Source organism: Brassica napus, chromosome C2 (assembly GCF_020379485.1).
Source record: "Brassica napus cultivar Da-Ae chromosome C2, Da-Ae, whole genome shotgun sequence".
In the NCBI taxonomy this organism is placed as follows: domain Eukaryota; kingdom Viridiplantae; phylum Streptophyta; class Magnoliopsida; order Brassicales; family Brassicaceae; genus Brassica; species Brassica napus.
This window is the reverse complement of record NC_063445.1, coordinates 2,985,481-3,009,998: the sequence shown is the minus strand read 5'-3', so window position 1 is coordinate 3,009,998 and position 24,518 is coordinate 2,985,481. Positions and strand designations below refer to the sequence as shown.

At 31.8% G+C, this 24,518-nt stretch overlaps 3 protein-coding genes across 3 annotated transcripts; 1 reads left to right on the top strand and 2 right to left on the bottom strand.

Annotated features, from left to right (window-relative positions):
- Positions 1 to 4,042: 4,042 nt before the first annotated feature.
- On the bottom strand, positions 4,043 to 6,328 carry LOC106354448 (transcription factor MYB20-like). Its single transcript, XM_013794379.3, has 3 exons — positions 6,092 to 6,328; positions 5,265 to 5,394; positions 4,043 to 4,911 (listed from the first exon to the last, which is right to left on the bottom strand). The coding sequence occupies exons 1-3, from the start codon at positions 6,222 to 6,224 to the stop codon at positions 4,260 to 4,262; spliced, it is 915 nt and encodes a 304-aa protein (XP_013649833.2). The 5' UTR covers positions 6,225 to 6,328; the 3' UTR covers positions 4,043 to 4,259.
- A 943-nt stretch (positions 6,329 to 7,271) lies between these two features.
- LOC106423693 (ABC transporter F family member 1-like) lies at positions 7,272 to 9,960 on the top strand. The gene is made up of 5 exons (XM_013864463.3): positions 7,272 to 7,477; positions 7,562 to 7,791; positions 7,865 to 8,149; positions 8,215 to 8,449; positions 8,645 to 9,960. The coding sequence occupies exons 2-5, from the start codon at positions 7,579 to 7,581 to the stop codon at positions 9,700 to 9,702; spliced, it is 1,791 nt and encodes a 596-aa protein (XP_013719917.2). The 5' UTR covers positions 7,272 to 7,477; positions 7,562 to 7,578; the 3' UTR covers positions 9,703 to 9,960.
- Positions 9,961 to 14,079: 4,119 nt separating this feature from the next.
- On the bottom strand, positions 14,080 to 16,676 carry LOC106423630 (probable inactive receptor kinase At5g16590). The gene is made up of 4 exons (XM_048746410.1): positions 16,634 to 16,676; positions 15,134 to 16,600; positions 14,593 to 14,910; positions 14,080 to 14,518 (listed from the first exon to the last, which is right to left on the bottom strand). The coding sequence occupies exons 2-4, from the start codon at positions 16,407 to 16,409 to the stop codon at positions 14,244 to 14,246; spliced, it is 1,869 nt and encodes a 622-aa protein (XP_048602367.1). The 5' UTR covers positions 16,410 to 16,600; positions 16,634 to 16,676; the 3' UTR covers positions 14,080 to 14,243.
- Positions 16,677 to 24,518: the final 7,842 nt, after the last annotated feature.

The window sequence follows — 24,518 nt, the reverse complement described above, 5'->3', positions numbered from 1 at the left end:
TGTTTAATTGGCTTGTTATTAATGTTTGATCTCAATCACAAAATTTGATCCATAGATATTCCCATCAGAATATACATAAACAAGTGAAATACTAGTATGCAAAGAAGATAGTTTGTTATCTTACATGTTAAATCGTTTGATTATTAGACTACCGTATTTCTTTGACGAAAGAGTGATGTTATAATGTGACAATCAAAAGTACATAATACCGATCTTTCTTTTTGGCAAAGTGGTTTGGTGAAGGTAGTTAGTACTTGTCTATCAATCTCATTCGTGTGTGTCCCATTAATTGTCTTAAAATTTTATTCACATACAAATTACATAATACACGACAGGACCAGTCATATTGGCACAGCCTTATGAAGCCACCGGTGGCTGCCCTCAATTCATGGGGTCCTACTATATATGCTGCATTTTCTTAGTAATGAAAGTAAGATAAGTAAAAAAAGGGAGTATTAATTACTTCCGTTTCATTTTAAATAATGTTTAAAACTAATTGTTTCAGAATAAGTGATATTTTTAAAAATATATATACATACAAAAAATTAATGTTATTTACTTTTTATAACAATTTGTATCTACTTTTTAAGTTGGATTCGTATACGAAATTGTGGTAAGTCAAAATTATTTTATATCTTTAGATGTGTTACAAACTCAATGATCGAGTTATTTACCAGCTATACCTATTCAAGGAGATTGATCAAATTTCAGTTTTATATCATATTTAATTTTATACAAATAGATAAAGTTACAGCCAGATTTCATTTTAGATGACAAATATGAACCCACTTACAAACTTTGGCATTAAAATAAAGAAAATATATGATACGTGTCAAGACAGCAAACACTGCTAAATTAAAACATGTTTAAGATATCGATCTATGCTGGAACAGACAAGACAGTACTAAACTTTCTTAAAACATTGTTTAATTATAGAAAGCAATATGATATATATACAATAAAAATGTCATCGGTTACGTCACGATCAATCATCATATAGATAATTATTTTAACATGTGTATTTCATATATAAGTTTACTAGGTAAAGTGAGTGTCTTAAATAATTTTAATTACTTTGAATTTTTGTGTATAGTTTACATTATGTAACACATATATAATGACTTAAATTATATAATGTACATTATATTTTGGTAACACAAATTAGAATTATTAACATATACAAAAATCCGTACCAACTAAAGCTTAAATTTTTGAAGTGCCATAGTTAATTACTCAGCAATAAATCCTTTGCATTTTTGTGTATAGTTTACATTATGTAACACATATATAATGACTTAAATTATATAAATTATATTTTGTTAACAAAAATTAGAACAATTAACATATACAAAAATCTGTACCAATTAGAGCTTAAATTATATAGGGTGGTTTATCCATTTTGACATCCATACGTAGACGGCTGCAGATTTAAAGGTTAGCATCAGACTTTCTAAGTTGTTGTTTAATTGTTTTGGGACAGATTCGAGCATACTTACTATAGTTTGTCTCAAAAATCACTCATTAAACTTAAAAGCATATATACAATTACGTTCACAAAATGTATATTACTGAAAGTATGTAGACTATCATATAAAAAAAATATAACACAAACTCTATAATGAATCTTCTCATTTTTTGTATAAGAAGCTGGAGTGTTTCTTCAAACCTTGTTCAATATCTTCAATAATACGTAGATATAGGTAGTCAGTGTGATAAATTAGAATATTGACATAATCAAATCACATCATTAAAATTACCGAGCAAGAGATTTAATTCAAATTGATGCGCTCAATCATATCCTACCAAAACTGTAAGTTATATATATTAAGTTTATATATTTTGATTTGTCATGCACACATATTATTCACATTAATAAGATTTCATATTTGCTTTCTTAGCATATATTCAAAAATAATGGCATAATTAACTGATGCATTACGCATATACTGAGGAGAGATTAACTCTGCACATAAAACATAACTCAAGGTCACGTGACTCACGTCAATACTATGAACATATGAATTAAAACGTACAAATAAGATATGGAACGATATAATGGAATATTACAAATCATAATTTCGAATATGTGTTGTTTTTTTTTTTGTTTCTATTATATGAGTTTCTTTTGATTTTTTTTTTCCAAAAATTTGAAACAGTAACATGAGATGTGCACAAGTGTGTTAATTCAATGGTAGTAAGCTTGAGTTGAGTTCGTGAGTATTGTCATGAACGAACATAACTACTATATAATGTCACTTTGCTTGACTTTTGTGCATGACACTAAGCTTTAGTTGGGATACGTTTTGTTTATATCGTAAGGTAAGAATAAGAAGAAGTCAAGTTTTTTTTGCTGGAGTGGGTTCCACTGTAAAACATCTCAAGCTTTTGAAATTATATATGAAATTGTGTTGGAGAAAACTGGTACAGAGTAACTTACCAGAAGGCTTGACGATAGAGTTGGATTATTAACTTATTTTACGAACCATGTAATATCGTATGTTAAGAAAAAATATATAATATGTACCAAAGGCAATAATTGTAAATATTCTAGTAATTAAAGACCTATTAACTAAGGTGGCTGAGGAGGGCTGTGAGCTTGCCACGTCAGCAAAAATGGCAAAGTTGTTATTAATTTACTTAAGCATGGTTAGTTATTCAAAATGCTTCTTGATTAATAAAAAAGGGATCAAATAGACAAAAATTTATTTATTTTTATTTTTTGACAAACTTTATTGTTTTGTTTGCACGCCTAATCCAAAATATATATTGGCAGCATAATAAACTTCAAAAAATGCATCTACTTTCGAATAATAAATTTATGATTGTTAATAATGAGTTTATAATTTTATAAACTATTATTTCAAAGGAATTTAAAATTGTTTATTTTATATATTATTAAATTAGTATTCGTTTGCTATACAAGAGAAAACAAGGGGAAAAAGAAATTCATTATTAAATTATTTATTTTGGATAACCAAAATATTTAACTTTTTTTTTTGAATATATTCTTCAATTTAAAGCATGAGAAAAAAAACAACAACAAAGGCCTTAGTGTTTTGCTAGCTTAGATGTATAACTATAACTTGTTCAAGCTGGAGACGAGGGCATATGAATCAATCTTTTATCACCACTGAATTAGCGCTATCTGAAAACTCTCATCTTTTGAAAGATCAGCACTTGTATTTGTGTATGTTACTTTTTTTTAGCATTCATATTATTTATTAGATTAAAAGATGGTTACAAAGCTATGAACTTATAAGTGACTTTATTCTACATTATTCTTTTTAAATACGTAATTTTATTTTTCCAGGGACCTGCATATGTCAGCATCGAGACATACATATAGGTTGACGAAAAATGACGTACACATGTGTCATCATCGCTCATCGCCACTGTATACATATAACATATGTAATATGCAAGTATGCATGCGAATTGTAATGCAGGTAGATACATGCGTGAGTATTTTTCGTACGTTTTGAATGCGTGGGTATTTTTCGTCATTGATCGATTAAATAAAAATGGAGGGTTCGTTCATTTAAATTTGTTGAAATAATTAAGAAGTGAGTGTAGAGGTCGATGGTCCACCATAAATGTTTTGATGTTTGAACGTGAGAATGAGAATATTTGGTACGTGTTATTTATTAATAAATCCTGAAATTCAATCATTATGAGTGTGACGTTGATTTGGTGAAGTCTATCGGCAATGGATTTCATCACCATGATGCCATCATTATATCATCGTTTAGTTTTCCAATTCTTATGTGAAAAGTTTTAAGTGAATAAAAATGGAAAACGAATTTTTTTTCTTTTTGGCTACGAATGGAAAACGAATTTCATTGAGAGACATCAGAGAACTTGACCCACAAACCTATATAGCGACGGATTTGTTTCCCAATGCATTAGAAGTATGGTTTGACGTGTATGTTGAATTTTAAGAAATTGTATCATGAAAACTATTTTGCTCTGTCATAAAATTACGAGATTATCAAGATATGAGGTTCAGTATCAAGTGGTATATACGAGGTTAAACAGAGAAAGGTATGTTCACAATTGCAATCTTTAATTACATATGTACTTTTACACCTAATCATCCACTAAACTGCAACACCAAGGCCAAACCCAAACAAACAAACAAAAACAATTAAAAACAACAAGAGAAGAAAAAAAAAAACTAAAAGTTAAAGAAGATCAAATGTCCATGAATCATGATCTAAAACCATTCTTGAACATCCGCTTCAACCACACTATCATCATGATCATTCATAAAACAATTCCAAGCTGCTCAAATCATTGATGTCCCACAAGCTCATCGTATCAACATTGTTGTTGAACTTGCCGTCGTTGTAATTAATGTCACCCCCTGATGAATCATCGGATGAGAGCCACTTGAGATCAACAATCTCCATTTCATCAAGAAACTTTGAGAACTCATCACCCGGTAGTGATGATATGCATGACGAAGTAGAAGAGGAAGACGAAGAAGGTGAAGTGGAGTTACTAATGTTAATGTTGGCATTATCATCACTAGTATGATGGTGAGCAGAAGAGATGTCCACAAATATCTCATGTGGACTGAGTAATGGGATATCATCAATGCAAAACCCATCATCAGTAGAAATGGGTGTGTTGTTCTTCTCCAAATCTTTCCCTAGTTGATGTTGTTGATCTTCTTCTTTTCTAGTTTGTTGTTGATCTTCTTGGCCTTGGTTTGTGTTCTTCTCATCACGAGACACTAAGCTTTTCTTTATCCCCTGAGCTTGTTGTTGCGCACCGTCTTGTTCAGAGAGAGGCTTATGGGTCATAGGGTCAATACCCATCTTCCTTAGTTTTTTCTTTATGTGTGTGTTCCAATGGTTCTTAATTTCATTATCAGTTCTTCCTGGTAGATGAGAGGCAATCTTTGACCATCTGCACAAAAATAAAAATAAAATATTTGAAAATTTTATAAGTGATAATTTCACTAATGATTTCGACTGTTCAAACATTTTCATCACACCGACTTAATTAAACTATTGAGTTTGAAAGAAAATATGAGTAATTAAAAATGTGGATTAGCCAATCTCTTTCATGCAAAAAAAGTGATAAAGTTTGCGTCATATAATGACGTTTGTGCTTCTCCAATACCTTTAATATTGAAATCTAATGTCCATAATCTTTAAACATTTCATTATATTATGAGTTAGTTACAATGTCAAATTAAGGTAAGTAAATTATGTTTATAATATGAAATAACAATTATTTTGAAGAAAAAGAGGATAAACCTATTGCCAAGTTGGGCATGAAGATCAATGACCATCTGCTCTTCATTTTCAGATAAAAGACCTCTTTTTAAATCAGGTCTCAAATAATTTATCCATCTTAATCTGCAGCTTTTACCACACCTCAATAGTCCTGCATTTAGTTAATTAACCAAAGTAATTAAATTAACAATCAGATTGATTGAAAGTTAAAACCATACGAAATATATTTTGGCAGGAAGCACTAAACAAAAAGCCAAAAACAAAACAATTTTTTTTATCAAGATCAACTAATAACGTGTGAGGACCACGAATATCAAGCACTATATTTCTTTTCGGGCCAGCCACTATGATTAATAGTCTAATTATATGTTTTGAGACTTTTGTTTTTAGGTCCAACCGATATTAAAATATATATTCTATTTCAAAAAGGAAAGTTAAGAATTCATATGATTCTCCTGCATCAAAATTGTTTCTTGAAACTAATTTCTAAAGGTATATTTGATTGTTGGTGAACATCTATACTAGCATGCATATACCAAAATAACTCATGCAAATTAATTTTCACAAAAGTAGAGAAAATATTACTATAAAAACTGCTGACAAGAAGAAAGTAGAGAAATATAAATTACAAGTAATAAAATTGGACGTTTTAAGGAAGTGAACTTTTAAAATACGAGTATCTAAATATCATAGCATCAGTTTCGTCGGTGTAGAGAAATAGCACAAAAAAAAAAGCGTCAGTTGGTGTAGAGAAAGGCTAAACACACAAGAAGCAAGAAAGTGAACTTTTACACATGAGAAATCCCAAAAGATGTCGTTTAAGGAGGAAATAAAGAGAGAAAATCGACCAGAAAGCTTGGGAAGAGCTCTCCAACAGCATTGGCCATTGGTGAGGATGAAGTTGATGAGCTTCTTGTCTTCTTCAACAGTCCATGGCCCTTTCTTCAAGCCTACTTTGTCACAACATGGTTGCCTCCCCATCTCTCTCCTCTCTCTCTCTCTATATATTTTTCTTTCTTTATATAGTCTAGAGATGTGCTCGAATAGATATCTAATATACTGACAATGTTGTATTTCCAAGACTCAAGAAGAAACACAACAACCTATATATAAAGACTAGAGTAGAGGTTTCAAAAGCATGTTTGTGACTCTGTGGACCTACATTTCTTCTCGTATATTCTATCAATTATAGATTTTTTCCAACCTTATAATGTTATTAATCCGTATTTTCCGTATGGCCAATAAGTGTTTATTAATCAGTTTATCGATATTTAATCATAGGCATATCGGTTTAGTGGCTATCTGATTTGTACCAACGTGACATACAATTATTATCTAACAAAAACCACCTGACTAAAAAAAATGACGAGTTGCATTCAGGTCCGGTCCAGTATATTTTAATGCTTAAAGCAAAAATTTATTTGGTGTTCAAATCCAGTACCGGTGACCACTTTCACCGAGACTATAAACAAACTATGTCAATTGTGACGTCCCTAAATATTAATCTAATTTGGTGTCCAAAACACCGGCTTCCCCAGCTTTATGTCAGGGCCGGTACTGATTGCACTATTGAGGGAAATGAAACTTTGGGATCTATTATGTTATGTATATACGTCATTTGGTAAATGTATCAGACTATCAGTGAACAAATTACGCATATTTATTTCCAATTCCCTGTTTTTCTTGAAACGTAAATAAAGTCAGTATTATTCCTCTGAATCGCATCTTCTTCAAGAGCGTCAAGAATCAGGTTAATGGCTCTTGATGATTGATAAGTTATATCGGGAATTGATAAATCTTTTTCTCTATCGGGGGTAAATTTACGAGACGGGACGAAACCATTTCTAGAGAAAATTGTGGTCGTGTTCGAGGACGAGAACTTTCCTTGTTTGGAAATATCACATCAAACATATACATAATGGGGCTAGTACAAAGACATTTGGGCTTCTTCACCAACAAAATTTTCGCCTTCAATTTAATAAGCCCATATAAAAGCCCATATAAAAACGCACTAAGATGTTAGATTCCGATTCCGATACGCAAACTGAAAGACTTGAGGCTAAACAAAAGTCTGGACGTACACGTGGCACTCATCTCCTATATAAATAAAAAAAAACACGATTCTTCCTTCCGCCTCCCTCAACAGAAACCACTTCTCTCATTAACCCTAAAGCATCTGCGAAACTCGATCTACAGCAGATCTCTCTCTCCCAGCTCCTCCCAATCTCCAACAGGTAAACAAAAAAAAAATTCAATTAATCACAATCCCTAACTCCCCCGATCTAAATCCTCAATCGATTTTGATTTTTTGATTCCAGGGGAGATTCGATCGAAGATGGTGTCCGACGCTAGCAAGAAGAAGGCTCTCCAGAAGAAAGCAGCCGCCGCCGCCAAAAGAGGCGGTAAAGCCGCCGCCGCAGCCTCAAAATCCGCCGCCACTTCCTCAAACGGAGTTGACGCCTTGTCGAGCGGCGTCGATGCTATCCATATATCGGACCGGACCTGTACCGGAATCCTCTGCTCTCATCCACAGTCTAGAGATATTCGTGTAAGTCCTCAGAGACTCTCTTGGTGTGAATCAGAAAAAAAAATGTAATTAGATTTTGATTGATTGATTGCAGATTGAATCTTTGTCTGTTACGTTTCATGGTTACGACCTGATTGTTGATTCGATGCTGGAGCTTAACTACGGGAGACGCTACGGTCTCCTCGGGCTGAACGGATGTGGGAAGTCTACTCTTTTAACTTCGATTGGACTCAGGGAGCTCCCGATTCCTGATCACATGGACATCTACCATCTCTCCCACGAGATTGAGGCCACTGACATGACTTCCCTTGAGGCTGTGATGAGCTGTGACGAGGAGAGGTTGAAGTTGGAGAAGGAGATTGAGACTCTTGTTGAACAGGTTTGTTGAAAGAACGATTAGACTTGGTGTGTGTTGGATGCTGATTTAATAGGGTTTTGGTATAGGATGATGGAGGCGGAGAGAGGCTTGACGCTATCTATGAGAGGTTGGAGGCCATGGATGCTTCAACCGCGGAGAAGCGTGCTGCTGAGATTCTGTTTGGGCTTGGATTCGATAAGGAGATGCAGGCTAAGAAGACTAAGGATTTTTCTGGTGGGTGGAGGATGAGAATTGCGTTGGCGAGAGCTCTCTTCATTATGCCGACTATCCTTTTGCTTGATGAGCCCACTAATCATTTAGGTTTGTCTTCTTCTTACTTGGTTTCTGTTTTGTGTTTCATTAGTATATACTCATAAGTGTTCTATATTTTCAATTCATATGTTTTGTATTTTTTTTACTTAATTAGTAAGCGTGAAGAAACCTTAATGAAGGGAGAGTATTATTATTATATTATTTTTGATATTTGTGCTGAGTTTTATTTTTCTGTTGCAACAGATTTGGAAGCTTGTGTCTGGTTAGAAGAGAGCCTGAAGAACTTTGACCGTATCCTCGTGGTGGTATCCCACTCGCAGGATTTTTTGAACGGAGTGTGTACCAACATCATCCACATGCAGAGCAAGCAGCTTAAGTACTACACTGGTAACTTCGACCAGTACTGCCAGACCCGTTCCGAGCTAGAAGAGAATCAGATGAAACAGTACAGGTGGGAGCAGGAGCAGATCTCCCACATGAAGGAGTACATTGCTCGGTTCGGTCACGGTTCAGCCAAACTAGCTCGCCAAGCACAGAGTAAGGAGAAGACTTTGGCAAAAATGGAGAGAGGTGGGCTCACGGAGAAGGTGGCAAGAGACAGTGTTCTCGTTTTCCGTTTTGCTGACGTCGGGAAGCTTCCACCGCCAGTGCTTCAGTTTGTGGAAGTCTCTTTTGGGTACACTCCGGACTACCTTATATACAAGAACATCGACTTTGGTGTTGACTTGGACTCGAGGGTGGCCCTTGTTGGTCCCAATGGAGCTGGGAAGAGTACTCTTTTGAAGCTCATGACTGGTGAGCTGCACCCGACTGAAGGAATGGTGAGGCGTCACAACCACTTGAAGATTGCTCAGTACCATCAGCATCTAGCTGAGAAGCTAGACCTGGAAGTCCCTGCACTCATCTACATGATGAACGAGTTTCCTGGTAACGAAGAGGAGAAGATGAGAGCTGCTATTGGTAGGTTTGGTCTAACTGGTAAGGCACAAGTGATGCCGATGAAGAATCTGTCTGATGGACAGAGGAGCCGTGTGATATTCGCGTGGTTGGCGTACAAGCAGCCTAACATGCTTCTGTTGGATGAGCCGACTAATCATTTGGACATTGAGACAATTGATTCTCTTGCCGAGGCGTTGAACGAGTGGGATGGTGGTCTGGTTCTGGTGAGTCACGACTTCAGGTTGATTAACCAAGTGGCTCATGAGATATGGGTGTGTGAGAAGCAGTGCATCACTAAATGGAATGGTGACATTATGGACTTCAAGAAGCATCTCAAGGCTAAAGCTGGGATTGAAGATTGAAGATAAAAAGTCAAGTCAGAGGACTTGATTGGGTCAGGGCTAGAGAGTGAGAGGGATTTTGTTTGGTGATGGTTATTAACGACACCACACACTCGTGATCTCTGCACTTCTTGCTCATGAAGAGGTCAGTGATTCTTCTATATTAGTATTATTATCATCAATCTGCACTTTTATTTTTATTGTTTTTGACTTTTTTGAAGGAGAAACAGAGATGTATTTTTTTTTCAATTATTAAAAGACTTCAGATGTTTACGATTATGGTATTGTTTAATATTATTAAAGTTAGAAAAACATCCATCAGTTCCATGAACACAAAACCATTCCAAAAGCTATGCAATAACATCGAAGAAAGGGAGACACAGAGGTGTGATTGTGGTGTTTATCAAATAGTATTGATCAGGGTTTAGCCTATGCAGAGACCAAAGCTTGAAATAGGTTCAATCCAAAAAAAACTTTCAAAATATAAAACGTACTTTAAATAAAAAGAAATAAATTGAAACCCTTACTTGACATTGGAACAGATTGGTGGAGGACCTCTTCCTTGAAAGTGTCAAGCATTGTGCCCATGACTCTCTTAACGGTTTCTTCAATACAACAGACCTTCGCATAAACTTCTTTCGGAGATGCAGTTACATATGCTATGTTTCCGTCTAGCCTAGCAACTTCAGGATTTAGTTGTTTCATGACAATAGATGCTACAAAGGAGGGATCCATTGGGGATGGAATTGTAGTGCTTTGATACTCTTCTTCCCTTTCGTCTGAACCTTAGAATTTTCTCGCATCTTTTCAACATCTTCGTCGTACCGCCTTTAAACATCGAAGTTGTGAAAACATGGTGGTTATATTTATCAAAGTAACAAGATTATCAACTTTTTCGTCATCCTCCTCGTCAGACCCATATGAGAGTATCCTCGTCTATTGGTCTTGAGGAATCTTGGGGTATAATGGACCTGACTTCCACCTACAAACAAATAACAACGACATTATCAAATAACTATGACGAAAGCTTTTACATCAATAGACTTCTGAGATAACCTCGTCTATCTCCTTTATGCTAGACATTAATATATCAAATGCCAACCTAGCCCATGGAAAGGAAAAGAAATCGTCTAAATCTTCAATAGCCTCTGCATGCTCTTTCATAATCTTCATTTCAAGATTCTTAGAGAGAAGAACAAATAACAAAAGTGCAAGACATGCATACTTAATCCAGATTTCCTTGTTTTTAACAGTCTTTTTTCGCAACATTTTCATAGTGGATTTGACTCTAACTACATCTACTTTGCCAAATAGCAACGGCCAGTAAGGTTTCTCAGTGAAGTTTTTCTTCATCTTCTTAAATTTTGTAGGATTCTTACCACAAGGAAGTCATGTTATGATCGCAAACTCACGCAACGAAAACCTGATTGGATTACCAGCAAACCGAAACCACACCTCATGCTTCTTATTCACTTTTAGCTGTCTAGATTCTTATTCACTTTTAGCTGTCTAGAGAGTAAATACCTAGCAAATCTTCCGGGAAAACGCATGGTTCTCTGTAATCTTTACAAAAGTTAAAATATACATTAAGTTTCTATTAGTTTTTACCAACTATGTTTTAGCTTTATTTTTAAAGTTATAGCAAAAAAATAAAACAAACTTTTTTATGTATTTTAGATAAAAAAAACTTACATCTTTTTTAATAAGCCGTAGAATCTGTAAAATAAAAAAACTATCTATAATATCAAATAAATTAGATAATCATAATTAAAAACATCTATAAATATTTTAATTTAATTTTTGGTGTATTTTAAATTATTGAAATATTTTAAATAGCATAAATATTATTTGCATATCACATTTTAAATACTAATAAGCTTTGATAATTTATAAAAATATTAATATAAATTGTTTTAATTGACAAACAACAATTATTTATATATACATCACATATTTTATTTTAAAACATCTAAACTCTATAACTTAGAACTACATCAAATTTAACTAAACAAAAATCTATGCAAAAAAAATCTACAATAACAATTTTACATATACAACCAACTTACTTACAACTTAATTTTTACAGGTAAGTTTTTACAGCCGCGTTCAAACCAATCATCACTAATATTTCTTTTTATTCTATAGGTATGTATTGCAAATTCCCTTAAATATAGGACTAATACATACCATTATACCAGTTAATTCACCGAGTTAGATTGGTTTACTTCTTTTGTTTCGCCAACAATGTTTTTACTTTTAATCGTTGGCATAATTATTGACATTTGGAGAGAAACCGCGTCCAATCCTGTCTCGATGAGGTGGCCATGTTGTGTACCATGTCGGTCCCAAACAAACTTTACAATATCTCTCTTGGAAATCTCACGATAATTTTCTTTTTCAAACATCACAAGTATGTGTAATTGTTTAACATTTCTATAAGTTGACGCAATAAACTAATTAATTTTTTATATATCTTCTTTAAATCAGTACTGAATTTCTTTTTGGATTATGTGTTTATCATTTTTCGAGCATTTGATGGAACCTCCATTAATTTATTCTCCAGCTCACGAATTATTAGTATGCATAATCTTTGAAAATATATTGTCATGGTTGTTAATTATTTTCATAGACGATAAGAAAAAGTTATCATGTTTGGCAACCATGTTCAAACAAACTTTGTATTATAAATACAAAGAATAAATGGTTATATTGATGATTTTTATGAGCTGGCAAAAGTTATACTAGTTCTTAACTACATGAAAATGAATCACAAGTTGTAAAGGCTTGGATATTTTAATATGGATTTGACAGAGTAAGGTATTTTCTTGGGCTAAGGTATTTCCCACAATTAAATGAAATAAGTACACTTAGTTATATATACATGTGCATGTGAACCCACGTGGATATGAGCTAGAACAAGAGAACAAAACGGTGTGTCCATGACTAGGTGTAGCATGATTAATGCCACCTAAAAACTGATCAACAAGTAATACAGAAATCATAATGCTAATGAATTTTCTTCAGAAAAACAAAATTTAATAATTTATTTAGAAAGCAAAAACATATAAATACTAAAAGCTACCATTCTAGCATCTACAACATAATTAACTTCTACAATAAATGCTACTTAGTAGACACTTAGAGTTATAAACTTATAAATTGTTTTTGATGTCCATGAATTCAATTCGGAACATAAAATGATTTTGACTTATTTTGTCAGTCTGTCATCTCTAGGTCTATCATAGGCATATGACTCTTATTCTCGTACAACAGTCACTTAGCTAGTCTTAAGACTATTATTTTTTTAACATAAAATTTCATGATTTATTGATAAAAAGTTATTATTCAACAGGTTATACACCGTCATAAACCTTCACTAATTTATAATTTAAACACGTTGAAGTGTAGAATTCTAAGGAAAAAAATTTCAAAAAGCAAATTATATCTGGATGATATAGAAAATGAAACCAAATGCTTTTATTTTATTTTTCCGATAAAGAATTTTGTTTCCCTTGTATTCGGTTGCAGTTATACTGTCGATCTCATGTACTATTAGTATATGATCAGTACATGAGACGTTATAACTTAAATTTATTTTTAAGATATACTTCCCTGGTAAGAAGTCACAAACACAAACAAGTAAGGTTAGTCATTATGTTAAACAAGTTTTTCTTTTTAAAGTTAGTTACGCTAGTTGATCATGATATAGTTGATGAAACTTTAATGATATGCAATCAAACAAAATGGACCAAACATTTGAGGTGTAGATGTGGGGTATCATCACAATTCCCATTGATTTCGCTTAAACTTCCAAACTAGACCATAATCAACAACAAATTCTTAGCAAACAACATTTTTTACATACCAATACATTTATCAAAAGATAGTATATTCTAGGTTATATATAAAATGAAGCACTCAACTAATGTTTCCATACATTAGGTCCTTAAATGTTTTCTGAAACAAATGTACATCTTGATAGATACAATCTATAAATATATTAATTCTTAAAGAGTCTCATTCTAAAATTACTTTAAAAGGCTAAAAGAAAGATGAAGAAACTTTGTTTTAATAGCCTTACCAAATCATCTGAACTTGAATTTGAAATGTGTGGGGGATGGGGGATAACTTAGCAGATCCAACTAAGAAACTTGAATAGACCCGTTACCTAAAGTAATATTATTTCATAACATTTGTAATATTTTGTATTTAGATACTTAGTCTTAGTCACCTTTTAAATATAAATCTTGAAGTTGAAGAAATGTAGAAATACTTTGTCGGTAACTTTTTATGATTCCTGCCGTTTTATTGCATAGTTGGTTAGAAAAAAGAGTCAACCAATAGCTGGCGGCCTATAATATAGAAAACGAGACAATTTTTCCATTCCACACAATGATATATTTCAACAATTGATAAACTCGACACTAAAAAAATAAATCTTCAACGTATTTCACAACTGAGCTCAAGAATCATCGAACAAACTATTAAACAAATTCAAATTTAGACCAAACAATTTTGAAATCGATCAATTTAGACCCCACATTGAAAAGAAGAAAAAAGAATCAACCAGACAAAGGACTATGTGAACCAGATGAACGAGAGACCTCCTCAATGAGCCTGGTGACTTCAGCCATCGACGGACGACTATCTGGATACTGAGCAGTACAACTTATACCGATCTTCAAAAGCCTGATCATGTTCTCATTACCCTCAGCTTGATACCTAGTTAGCTCTGGATCAAACACATCCGAAGGTGATTGTTGTTCGGTGATAGATGAAACCCATCTCGGTAAATCTACTCCCTCTTCGTTTAGCTGCTGATGCGTTGGAGATTTCCCTGCAAAACAAAAGCCAAATTTAGAACCACATTTTGACCTAAAATGAAGTTTCCAAGAACTCTCTTTTTAGTACCTGTGAGAAGTTCAAGAATGAGAACACCGAAGCTGTAAACATCAGCCTTTTGGGAGATTCTACGCGCATCGGTTACTTCAGGAGCACGGTAACCATCAATGCGGTTCGGTGTAGATGTAGGGCTGATCATAGGCGCAAGACAGTAGTCAGAGACCTTAGCCTCATAGGATTCAGACAAGAGAATGTTACAAGACTTAATGTTTCCATGAGATGTTGTAGCGTCACGTGAATGAAGGTAACTAATGGCTCTTGCTGCTCCTAGAGCTATACCAGCTCTTGTTTCCCAACTCAATGGACTTCTACCACTCCCTTTGTTCCCTGTGAATCACAAAGTATCTAACATTTAACTAAGAATCAATACTAAACTAATATTCGAAAAATCGCTAAGCGGTAATTAAACGTTTTATATATGATTATTGATTAGACGGACACTTTATGAGCGCATGTACCAATTTTTTTGAAAAATCATTATAGAAAAATTGTGTTGTTTAGATCCGATTTTGAAAACTCTACTAAACATTGAAAGGAGAAAACTTTATACCGTGTAAGAGAGCAGACAAGCTTCCTCTTGACATGTACTCGAACACAACAAGCTTTTCGTCACGGCTGAAGTAATAAGCGATCAATGCCACAAGATTTGGATGGCTGATTGATCCAAGAACCTGCAACTTCTCTTTAAACTCTTTCTCAGGCACAACCACATCTCTCAACCGCTTCACAGCCACCACTAATCCATGCTCGAAACTCGCTTTATACGACGATCCAAACGCTCCTTTTCCAAGAACCTCCGCAGAAGCCTTAAGCAAACCGTCGAGATCGAACACGCCGAACGATTTCACGAAAAACGTCAGATCTTTACTGTTCTTAGCCGCACCGTTTTCAGATGATCCGTTAGCCACCGCAGGAGGGGTGTTATCCACCGTCGTTTCCTTAGCTACGGCGGCTGATGATGGCACAGGAGCTGCTGCTGCTGCTTCGATGTTTCTCGACTCCACATTGTCTTGTTTCTTCTTCTTTCTGCAGAGACAGCAGTCACAGAACAAGAACAAGAGGAGCAAGAGAAGCACGACGACACCACCAATCACTATTCCGGCGATAGCTCCGGCAGAAAGCTTGTGGCTTTTTCCTTTCCCGGTCCCCTTTCCGGCGACGGCGCAAGCGGCTAACGGCTTCCCACAGAGAGAGTTACCTTCAAAAGCGGTTTTGGGCATACCCGACAACGGATCCGGTATAGACCCGTTAAGCTGATTCGACGAGACATTAAACTGCTGAAGCTTGAGCTTAATCTCCGGGATCGGACCGGTTAGCTGGTTATCTTCCAAGTAAAGAGTAGCTAACCGGGTCGCCGAGTTAACATTAACCGGGATCTGACCGGAGAAATTGTTCTGAGCGAGGTTGATACGGATCACGTTAGGTAAATCGAAGAGGAACGAAGGTATCTCTTCGGAGAAGGCGTTGCCTTGGAGGTAAAGGTAACGGAGGAGAGTTAGGTTAGCGAAATCAGCAGGGAGCGGACCGGTTAAGGCGTTGAACCGGAACGATAAAGTTTCGAGCTTGGTTAAGTTTCCGATTGCGATCGGTAATGGGCCTGATAAGCCCACGCCGGGTAACCGGAGTGCTGTGACCCGACCCGCATTGCATTGGACTCCTCCCCAAGTGCACGGAGGGGCGGTGAGGTTCCAGAGGAGAGGACGGCCGTGGACGCCGTCGCGGAGAGCGATGAGTGCTCGTCGGTCGGATTCTAGATCTGATGTGACGGCGGCGAGAGTGAGTAGGAAGAAGAAGACGGAGAGACCTAGACTGGTCTTGTTCGTCATCTTCTTTCTTTTTCTAAAGTGTAGTTCTTTCGAACAGTGAGTGAATGGGTTTGTCTGAGATCGATCCGGATGTTGTCGGAAAAATCTTTGTGTGTTTTCAGACAATGTGTGGAACAGTGTTTGGAAAGAGAAAATGACGGAAGGAAATCCTCTCACATGAATTTCAGCTCTCTCTCTCTCTCTCTCTCTCTCTCTCTCTCTCTCTCTCTCTCTCTCTCTATCTCTTCTCTCTCGCTGGCTTATATGAGAGAGATGATGAAGGAGCAGACAGAGCGAAAGAGAGCCAGAGAGGAGCTATAATTGCAGACTGCAGTGGTTGGAAAGAAAAAAAAGTTAATCGTTGAATTTCACCTTTTTACAGAAATCTAGAGAATCTTTCTATTTTAATACTATTCATTATGTCTAATATTCTAATTTAAAGCAAGAAGGTCATCCAACAAATATTTTATTTGCTTCTTATTGTTGTGTAATTTATTTTAGGTATAATGTAAATCTTTGCCCAAAAAAGGTATAATGTAAATCTAAGGATATATATATATATAATGGTTAATAAGTCTAATGTAAAATCTAGAGCGGTTTATGATAAATCTTATAAAGAGATGATTGGTAAGTGATTTGAGTGTTGAGAAACAATCATTTTTTGTTATTCACATGGATTGGAAACTACCAATGTGGCTTACAGAATCACTATGAATTTGTTTTTAAGTTGATGACACATTTTTTTCTAATTTATTTTATAAAGCATGATGCTTTAGTTTTTAAATTAAATCTATATCAAAAAAATTAGAAAAATAAATATATTGGTTTTAGAAATCGAGTTTCCTACAACGTTTATTTATTTAGTGCTTTGGATGTTTTTTTTTGAAAAAAGTGTTTTGGATGTCTTCAGAAATAAATCTACAACATAAAAAAAATCTATAGCTATAAAAATCACAGCCTAATTTCTAAAGCAAAAAAAAAAATTACAGCACCAATCAATCTGGCCCTTAACATTTGTTACTTATAAACGTAGAAATATTATTCTCAACAAGATATGATATGTTAAATCGAAAATTTAAAGATAATAAAAATGTTAGTAACCCTATCAACATAGATGGTTACATAATATATTAACAGAGAACAGATATTACTAGGTCTTGTTTTATTTACCCAGCATAATATTAACTTCCCAATTATGATATATCTATTCTATTAAAACAGCAGTGTGACCCATTGATAAAAGTAGAGTCCAACAATTATTTCATCTACCTTTACTTTTTATATGATAACTGTATTACCCTTTTAATTAACCACCGCATGATATCGTGTAAGTTATTTCAATTTTCGAAAGTAACCACTATATGTACACAACTACTCCTAAAAATCAGGGTATATTAATCTTATAACTGCATCAGTAGATCTTAACTAATTAAAAATTAAACATCATTTATATTAATATGCAAATATGTAGGGAACCTCTATTTATATGTAACTTCCGTTCTAAAAAGTTCTTTTCTACTAATCAGGACCATTTAAAATCTAATTTAAATAACTTTACCACCATTTAAATTGCCTACTAATATATTTTCTAGACTTAACCACCATATTTACGATAGCTAACAATATATAATCTTAGTTATGTCGATTGTTTCCTAATAATATGGAGCATATCTTTTTAAATGGTGGTAAAGTTATTTAAATTAGATTTTAGTTGGGTAGGGATCATATCTTTTTGATTCATCAACTAAATTAGATTTTAGTTGGGTAGGGATCATATCTTTTTACCTAAAAATATCACACTATCTTTTTTTATATGGAGCATATAAAAAAATACATATATGATACAAGGAAATACACAAATGCGTATGAAACTTGATTTATTTAATATACTTACAAAAATTATCTATTTTATTAAATTCATATAATACAAAATATGATTATACAAACACACAAACATATAAATTATATTAGGCAAAAAATTTAAAAACAAAAAATATATCCGCCCAATATCTAGTATTTCCTTAATATTTCGGGTCGACCAAAACAAAGGTAATTAACGGGCTTTCAATTCGTCCCAAATATTTGATATTAACAAAAAGCTTGTTATAAAACGCAAGCCCATCTTAAATTAGATTACAGCCCAAACAATATATTCATACAAACTAAAGAAACTGGGTTCTACAATATATTATTACTTCGAAGCCCATTACTGCATGGGACTGATTTTCTAAGGCACGATAACATGCATACATTACAGATGCTTTTTTACAGACAGTGGCGGAGCCACATTGTGTGAGAGGGGGGCATTTGCCCCCAATAACTTTTTAAAATTCCATGTAAATCTCTCAATAAATTCAATATGCCCCCATTGTTTTGATCAAATATACTTCTAATCCATCAACTAATTTTACTCATGCCCCCAACAAAAAAAATATCTGCCTCCGCCCCTGTTTACAGATGTTATAAGTTATAACTGAAATAACCTTTGATATAATACTACTATTCAAGTAGTACTGTATATGTATATATATATATATTATATATATCGACGTTACAAATGGTTCTTCTGTGTGGTGTTAATTAGCGTCTGCGAAAGAGCTACTTAAACTTAGATCTTAAGTCTCTGTAACAATTTCATGATATGCCTGCTACCTTTTATCTCTTCATTCATTTTGCCAGTTTTTTTTTTTAAATTTAGAGTTATTCCGAATCTATAAAAGAGTTCACATTAAATCTTCCAACGCAGCAATTATTTTCATAGATAGACTTTTCTCGGTATTCAAAGAAATCCCAAAACGATGGTAATATATCCATGTACCACAAAAATATAGTGTGGAGGTTGTTTCTAACCCAAATCGCTTTAACTCTTCAAGATCCACCAAAAGAGTGACCTGCGAATTTTTTGGAGAGTGTGGTAAACTTGTTTTTCACCCTGATTTCAAGTTCCTTTTGAAACAAAATCACCTGTGAACCAAGCGCTCGTAGCTTGAAACAAAATCACCTGTGAACCAAGCGCTCGTAGCTTGGTGGTAAAGGAGGTACAGCTGTACAGCCCGCCACCCGGGTTCGAGTCTTGGCCACAACGGATTTAACATCCCTTCCGTTGGGGCGCTGGACCCCTTTCGGGGGATAGTTGGGAATGTGGCTACCCAGATACCAGAGTTATCAAAAAAAAAAAAATCACCTGTGCATTGAAAATGCGAAGCTATGTTTCGGCCCGCCCAGTTTTTTTTTTTTTTTTTTATGGTGGTTAAATACTTGGTGGTTAAAGTTTTCCAGGAGATTAACTCAGGATCATCTATAAGATTACTCAAATGGCTTAAGTTTGCCAAGGCTGGACCATTTTATAATCATAGAACTCTCAATTCAACAAATATTGAACCTTATGAGTTATGACCTCTAGTTAACAAACGTTAAAAAAAGTATGTCCACAAAAACTCTAATCATCATATCAACCAATAACAAGAACACAGTACCAAATTGTACGCCGCCAAAGAAATTGATGTTTAATCCGCATTGGAATTTTAATTCTTAGACTGGATTTTTAAAACTGTACTTTCGGATCTTACACTAAACTAATAACTAGTACATTGGACTCCACTAGTTGTGGCGTGGCATACATGTAATTCAAAATAAAGTTCTATGTAATGACAGAAGCCACTAAAATAAAGAATATGCCATTATCAATTATGAATAATGCATTAAGTTGTGTATATAATATATTAATATATGATGTAGGGAAATCTTATTATATAAAGCTTGGTTCTTCAAAGTTGCTAATTAACATGATCGCGACACATGTCAATTATATATTTTAAGATTGTGACATGTGTTAATCTATCTCATAATTAAAAATATATATACTAAGATATTAACAAAAACAAATTTTATTAAAAAGTAATTAAAATATTATTTAATAGTAATTTTCTTTTTTTTTAAATCCTAATCAAAAGATAATTAGAAAAAAAAATATTCGATAGTAACTTTCCTTATAATATTGTGACATGTGTTTAAATATATAATAATTAAATATATATACAATAAGATAATAAAAACGAATTTTGATAAAAACTACTTTTAAAATTATTTAATAGTAAAATTTATTCTTTTAATATTTAGTAGTAATTATTTTAGAAATTTTCTTTTTACAAAATCCTAAAAAAAATTGAAAACCATTTATTTAATAGAATTTTCCTTTTCTGAAAGTTTGGTTCTTCAAAATTTTTAATTAATAAGATCGCGACACATGAGAATTATATATTTTAAGAATGTGACATGTGTTAATCTATCTCATAATTATAAAAAATATATATTAATATATAAACAATAACAAATTTTATTAAAAAATAATTAAAATATTTTTTAATTATAATTTCCCTTTTTTAAAATCATAATCAAATGATAATTGTAAAAGACTATTTGATAACAATTTTCCTTATAATATTGTGATATGTGTTTAAATATATAATAATTAAAAATATATATAATAAGATAATAAAACGAATTTTGATAAAAACTAATTTTAAAAATTATTTAATAGTAAAAATATATATTTTAAAAATATTCAATAGTAATTATTTTAGAAATTTTTTTTTCGAAAATTCTAAAAAAATATTTGAAAACAATTTATTTAATATAATTTTCCTTTTCTAAAGCTTTAATGAAAATATAATTATAAAATATTATATTGAGCTTGGTTCTTCAAAATTGCTAATTAACATGATTGTGACACATGTTACTTATATATTTGGAAATGTATTATGTGTTAAACTATCTAATAATCAAAATATATATACTTAAATAATTGAAATGATATTTTTCTTAAAAAATAATTATAAATAGTATTTAATAGTCTTATTATTATTATTATTATTATTATTATTATTATTATTATTATTATTATTATTATTTTTATTAGTATTTTTATAAAAAGCTTGGTTTTTCAAAGTTGCTAATTTACATAATTGTGACAATGTTAGTTATATATTTGAAAATGTGATATGTGTTAAACTTTCTCATAATCAAAAATATATATACTAAAATAAAAAAACTATTTTATATTAAAAATTAATTATAAATATTATTTAATAGTCTTATTATTATTATTATTATTATTATTATTATTATTATTATTATTATTATTATTATTATTACTATTGTTATTATTTATCATAGTGTTTGTTTTAAGAGATACTAAAGATAAAGAAGTATAAAATATAAATATTAACTTTCCAGAAAAAATGTTAAACAAAAGCTAATCGTAAAATCCTACAAGTACAAAAAATTATTTAGTAAAAATGAATAAAAATAACTTTTGAATAAATAATATTACTTTTTTAAAAGCCTAATTAAAAGAAAATTTTAAAAGTACTCTTATTATTGTCTTATAAGTAATTGACTTTCCTTTTTTAATAGATAATTTTGTATGTTAAAAAAGTATGACCAACAATAGCTACAAATATTTCACATCTATATTTAGGTTTAAGCTACTACATATTTGTTTTACAAAACACAACTTTTCCTTGATACAACTCAAATTTTTATTATCCTTAATACATCTTATGATGCTAACATAATTTTATATTTTATATTGTTATTGTACATGAGTATGTGTGAATATGATGAATATGTGTTTGTATGTATAAGACAAAATATATAAATAATAAAAAGAATTTTTTCTGTTAAAAGTAAAATAGTTGTATAAAAATCTAAAAGAAAAATTAATTATTTTATAATTAATTTTTCTTTTTAAAAGTCTAAATAAAATAAAAATATAAAAATAATCGTATTTTTCTTATAATTAACTAACTTTACTTTTTAATAATTTTGTGTTAAAAATATATAAACCAAAATTAAATTCAAATATTTCACTTGATATGATTGTGACATGTGTCAATTAAAAAAATATTGTGAATGTGTCGATAAAAAATGTCATTATGTGAAAATAATTTAGTCTTTTCCTAAAATTCTAAATAAAAGAGATTTTTTAAAAAAAATTATTTTCTAATCTTAACCAATCAAGCATTTTTCTCTTTTTAAAAGAAATTCTCACCAGAGAGAATTGTATAATTTCATTTAATAGTAATTTGTACTTATAAAAATTAATGATAAACCTGATAGTAAAAAAAAAATATTTAGTTAACAAAAATTTGGTAAAACATATTAGTGATATTGGAAAAGATGAATTTTAAAAATGGCAACTTTTAAAAATAGTTAATATTTACTGGAAATAATTATTTCATAGAAATTTTATTTTTCTAAATCCTAGAAAAAAATATAATTGTAAAATATTATGTAATATTAATTTCCTTTTCTAAAATCCTAAAAAACTGTACAAGAATATTTGATAGTTTTGTTTTTCTTATTTATATAATAAATCCTAAAGAAAAAAAATTGTATCATATTTTTAAGTCCTAACCAAAAGAAAATTGTAAAAATATATTTGATAATATTTTTAAGAGAATATTTGATGATGAACATGATACAAAAAAATATTTAATTAACAAAAGAAGTGTAAAATTAGTATTGATACGAAATATAAATTTTATTTATTAATAAATAATTATTTGATAGCAATTTTTTTTTTTTTTGAAATTCTACAGAGAAGATAATTGCAATAGGTTATATGATAGTAAATGTTTTTTTCTAAAATATTAAACAAAATTGTAAAAGAGTATTTAATATTATTTTTAATTGTAAATATAAACGAGATTTATGAAATAGAATTTTTTTTGTTTTTAAAAAAAATCCTAACAAAACAAAAATTAAAGAACTATTTAATAAAACATTAAATTATTATATAAGAACATGTATAATGTTGTCATTGACTCGATTGGTGTATTTGAATTTCATTTCTTTTTACTTTTCATTCAGTTTTTTATTTCGGGCTGTGTTCAGTTTAAACATTTAGATATAGTATTTTATCTAATCCTAAGTACAAAGTTTAAAACAATTTATCTATGTACGACTATAAAATACAACTATTAATTTAAACTTATGTGTAAAAATGGGTTTTAATTATAAAATAAATCTCAAACAACATATGCAAAAAACAATCATAAAACTATAATAAAATTATTTATTATTTTAAAGTTTTTATTAAATTAAAACATCACACAAAACCCGTTGCAACGCAACGGGCTCATATCTTGTTAAAAATAATCTTTGGTAAAAAGTAATAATAGTTGGAAGATAGGAACAAACGCATATGTCATTTCGATTGATACCAACCCATTGGTCCAACTTATTATCACTATTCAAAAACAAGTTGGAACTATATGCGTGAAGCGGAATACGACTCTCCCACCAATGAAAATAAAGAACTTTCGCGTTTTGTGCACCTGAAGTTATAATATAAGAGAATTATTGACAAGCATACAAAATGCCCCGAAGCCACGGGAACATAAATGACCCACCAACAACTATAAATAATTATTATCACATATATTCACATACCTAATATTGTTCGGACCGATCCAAATCTAAAGGTATAAGCGTATGAGGTGAATATATTGCAGTCACGATAGTCGGGTTCAAGTCAAAAATTTATGTACGTTTTAGTTATAAGATTAACTCAATACTGATTTACTCTTTAATTTGGGTTTTATAACCTTAATATTTATCTCTGTTCGAAAACGCGGCCGGAGTGACCGATTCTGCGCCGGAAAATCGCTCGGCGGAGCTCCGCCGCCGCGAGTTTACCATAGTCGGACCAAAACTCGGATCAGGAAAAAAAACGTATGTAATCTGGCGTTTTCGAGTCCAAAATCAGTAATAACCTCATAGATCTTTCATAGTTTAGTGTTAGTAATAGATAAACTAAGTTAAAATGAAGTAAATCGGAAAAAAAAATGGTGTTTATGTTGAAAACACAGAAAAACGGCCGCAGAAATTAGGTTAGAGCTTGAGGAAGAAGAAGAAAGCCGAAATTACTTTTTTACCCTTCTTTACAAAAATGACAAAAACACATAATAGTACGCTCTGCTGGAGTTGAACCCAGGACCCCATGTCAAATAAAGACTACTTTCACCATCGAGCTACGGCAATTTATTGGTATTAGTCGGCATGAAAATATTTTAAAGGCATGTTTAATATATATTTTATTTAAAAAACATTTTCCATGAAAAATTA